This window comes from Colobus angolensis, unplaced genomic scaffold (assembly GCF_000951035.1).
Source record: "Colobus angolensis palliatus isolate OR3802 unplaced genomic scaffold, Cang.pa_1.0 Scaffold3, whole genome shotgun sequence".
NCBI classification, from domain to species: Eukaryota; Metazoa; Chordata; class Mammalia; order Primates; family Cercopithecidae; genus Colobus; species Colobus angolensis.
The window spans coordinates 16,621,065-16,624,533 of NW_012116265.1; the positions used below are offsets into that span (position 1 = coordinate 16,621,065).

The 3,469-nt window shown below is 49.1% G+C and overlaps 1 protein-coding gene across 2 annotated transcripts in view; it reads right to left on the bottom strand.

Moving 5' to 3' along the window:
* TMEM63C (transmembrane protein 63C) overlaps positions 1-3,469 on the bottom strand; it is an 85,952-nt gene that overhangs the window by 13,637 nt on the left and 68,846 nt on the right. For both annotated transcript variants that reach the window (XM_011949513.1, XM_011949512.1), the window contains 3 exons: positions 2,782-2,888; positions 1,221-1,307; positions 572-637 (listed from right to left, as the gene is read on the bottom strand). In XM_011949513.1, the coding sequence (XP_011804903.1) occupies positions 572-637; positions 1,221-1,307; positions 2,782-2,888 (260 nt within the window). The remainder of the gene's footprint in view (positions 1-571; positions 638-1,220; positions 1,308-2,781; positions 2,889-3,469) is intronic.

Consider the following 3,469-nt stretch of genomic DNA (forward strand, 5'->3'; position numbering starts at 1 on the left):
GGTGCATATAGCCAAAAAAAAAAAAAAAAAAAAAGGGCAATATCTTGTTATTGATGTGTTTATAAAGACTATGTCAAAATTTTGATTTTTAAAATATCTTCATAACTATAATTCAGTATAATCGGTTTTCTTTGTAATCCATGTATTTTGTGCACATAAAGACATCATTCAGAGTACATGTAAAACTGGCAGAATCAGAATAAGCTCTGTGGATTGGACCAGTGTCAATTTCCTGGTTTTGATATTGCACTATAGTTATACACAATGCTTCCATTGGGGGAAACTGGATAAAGGGCTCATGGAACACCCACCCCCATACAGTTTTGGGGCAACTTCCTGCGAATATACAATTATTTCAAAGATATCATTCTGAGAAGGGGTCCCTGGGCTTAACTAGATTGCCAAAGGGATCCCAGCACAGGAAAGATAACAAGTCTGTCCAGTGAGGGTGTTCACAAGCATTTGTCTACACTTCTGTGAGCAAATTCAGGTGATGGACTCAGGGAAGGGCACATATACCCACTCCAGTGTGCATACACAGCAGCCCTGGTGGACATGCGGGAGTACTCACTGGAACCTGATGGAGGCCTGCTCTAGATAGTAGATGTCAAAGAGCCAGCGAAGAAAGACATCCAAACTAGAAGCAAAAACAAGGCAGGTCTGTTAGTTAGCAAACCTATGAGCTAAGGCTGAGGGTTCAACCATCCTCCCTTGCCCAATCTCCAAAGAAAGACGCTTGCTTTATTCCAGCTGGCCAGTCCACACTTCCCCTCTTCCTTCTTAGCGCTGGGCTGTCCTGGCCCTGAGCCCTTTGGCCTTTCAGCTCCAGGCCACCTCCTCCAGCAAACCTGGGCTGGTTTGCAAAACTGTGAGCAAACATTTCTCTCACAGCATTCACTCATTTCTTTCACAGTACTCTCTCCCTCTTCTGAATTTCTACTGCTTTTTGGCTGTGTTGTTCCCATGTGGGGCTGTCAGGCAGCTGGTAAGCACGTCTTGTGTCCCCAGCCAGATGACAAGCTCTCTGTGGGTCAAGCTCACGGCCGACACGTTAGTGTTTGCAGGAAGCCTGGCTCATGCTACACCCATGACAGGCACGGGGCTGTCATTTGAGGAGTGGGCTTGCAGCAACCACAGGCAGGTCTACAGCATCTGAAAGAGGCGGTCTTAACTCTAAGAGAACCTGGCTAATAGAGAAGGGATAATTGGAATTAAGGTACCTGGTCAGTCCCATAGAGGGCAGAATGACCACCATGAACACCAGAAAGATGTAGCACTTGTGCACCATGACCAGATTCTGACTTGATCTAGGAGGAAACAGAGAGATATTCATCAATGGACGTAGCCTAATAAGAACCAAAGGCCTAACTATGTAATAGAGAGGAAGAGAGACACTGATATGGTTTGACTCTGTGTCCCCACCCAAATCTCATCTTGCAGCTCCCATAATTGCCACGTGTTGTGGGAGGGACTCATTGGGAGAAGATTGAATTATGGGGGATGGGTCTTTCCCATGCTGTTCTCATGATAGCAAATGAGTCTTGTGAGATCTGATGGTATTATAAGGAGGAGTGTCCCTGCCCAAGCTCTCTTTGTCTGTTGCCATCCATGTAACATGCGCTTGCTCCTCCTTGCCTGCCGCCATGATTGTGAGGCTTCCCCAGCCACGTGGAACTGTAAGTCCAATAAACCCTTTTTCCTATATTAATTACCCAGTCTCAGGTATGTCTTTATCAGCAGAGTGCAAATGGACTAATACAGAGTCCAATGAAACATCTTTCTTTTATAAATTGTCCAGTCTCGGGTATGTCTTTATCAGCAGTGTGAAAACAGACTAATACAGACATATGCAGAGTAGAGATCTGGGCTGGGAAATTGGTGTAATCGTGCATACTGATGCCAACTCCATATACCACTGTGAGCTGTGCTGCATCTGGGGGCAGCCGGAAAGAACAGCATGATCAACTAGTGATGTCTGTGCTGGGTACAGGAAGGGATGGGAAGGCACAGATCTGCCATATAGTTGATGTCTCTGTGTTAAAGAGACATTACCAAGAATACTCAAAATCCCTGCAGAGTTTCAGTCATCAATGTGAGTCTTGTTCTTGGCCAGAGGAAAAGACCAGGAAGGATTTCCATTAGGACAAACCTTTTGGCTGCTGCCTGGTGGAATGGTAGGAACTTTTGGTGTGGAAAATAACTTTTGAGATGCATGCAGCTTTCAAGCCAAAGTACTGCCACCTGCCCAGGGCATGGCAAATACTTTCTACCCACCATAGAACCATCAAGGCTAACAAATGGGAAAGCTTCTGATTGGGTAAAAGGTTGGCATGGTGTGGGTCATATGTGATGACAGTCACAGTGAGTTTGTGGGCCCCTCTGTGTGGCCACAGCATTCTACTGACATTCCCACACAAGTCTTTCCTCCTGTGCCTTCTGCGTGGAATGCCTGGGACGGCCTAGCTCATGCCTACGGCTCCATGCTTTCAGGATATGGCTGGGGGCTGAGGGAGAAGCCCAAGGAGGGCTTGGTTTTGGCCCCACGCTCTTAGACAGTGGCTCTATCTCAGCATCCCAGGGGCCCAGAGACAACCCAGACCCTCCTTCCAAAGACAGAACACCTGTTGGTCTTTGGGGATGGTTTCAGGTATCAAAATCATCCCTTATCAATTCTCCTTTTTAGGCTAGAGGGGAGGCCCAAGCGCCAGGCTGGCAGGGAAGCCAAGGCAGGGGAAGAGGCTGGAGAACCCACAGGGCTAGGAGAGGAGGCCCCCAGGTCACCTGGTCCAGTGGGCCTCCAGGAAGACGGAGAAGTAGACAATCAGAGGCAGTATCACTGTGAAGCCCCAGAGCATCACAGAGGGGAAGAACTGGGTCACAATTGGGCTCTGCAGGGGGAGAGGGGAGGATGGCAGGAGAGACGTCAATGCAAGCATCCCCTTCCCCTTGCCTCTTCTCCTCCCACTCACTCCCAGGGCTGGCTTGCTCTCCTGGAGGCTGCAAGGGGCCTGGCCCTTCTCACTGGCCTTCCTGGCCAGGCAGAGGCTGACACCCAAGGTCAAGTGGTCTAGGTCACTGGAGGAGCAGCCTGAGCTTTCTTGAGTGACTTCCTCCTAAGGCCAGAGCTAGCTAGGAGATGACATTGCCTTTGCTGTGATGACATGTGAGCGGGCGAGGAGGGGAGGATGGAGGAGTCCTCAGGGAGAACTGTGGTCCTGGGGTTGGATGCATGGGGTCTGGGGCCTATTACAAAGTTTGCAAAGGGGAACAAAAATCAGCAGCAGAAGTGGTGTGGCTTGACTTGTGTGCGTATGTGCACGTGTGCGTGCATGTGTGTGTGTGTGCATGCACACGTGTTTTTTTGTTTGTTTGTTTTTGTTCTTTTTCAAGACGGAGTCTCGCCCTGTTGCCCAGGCTGGAGTGCAGTGGCACGATCTCGGCTCACTGCAAGCTCTGCCTCCCAGGTTCA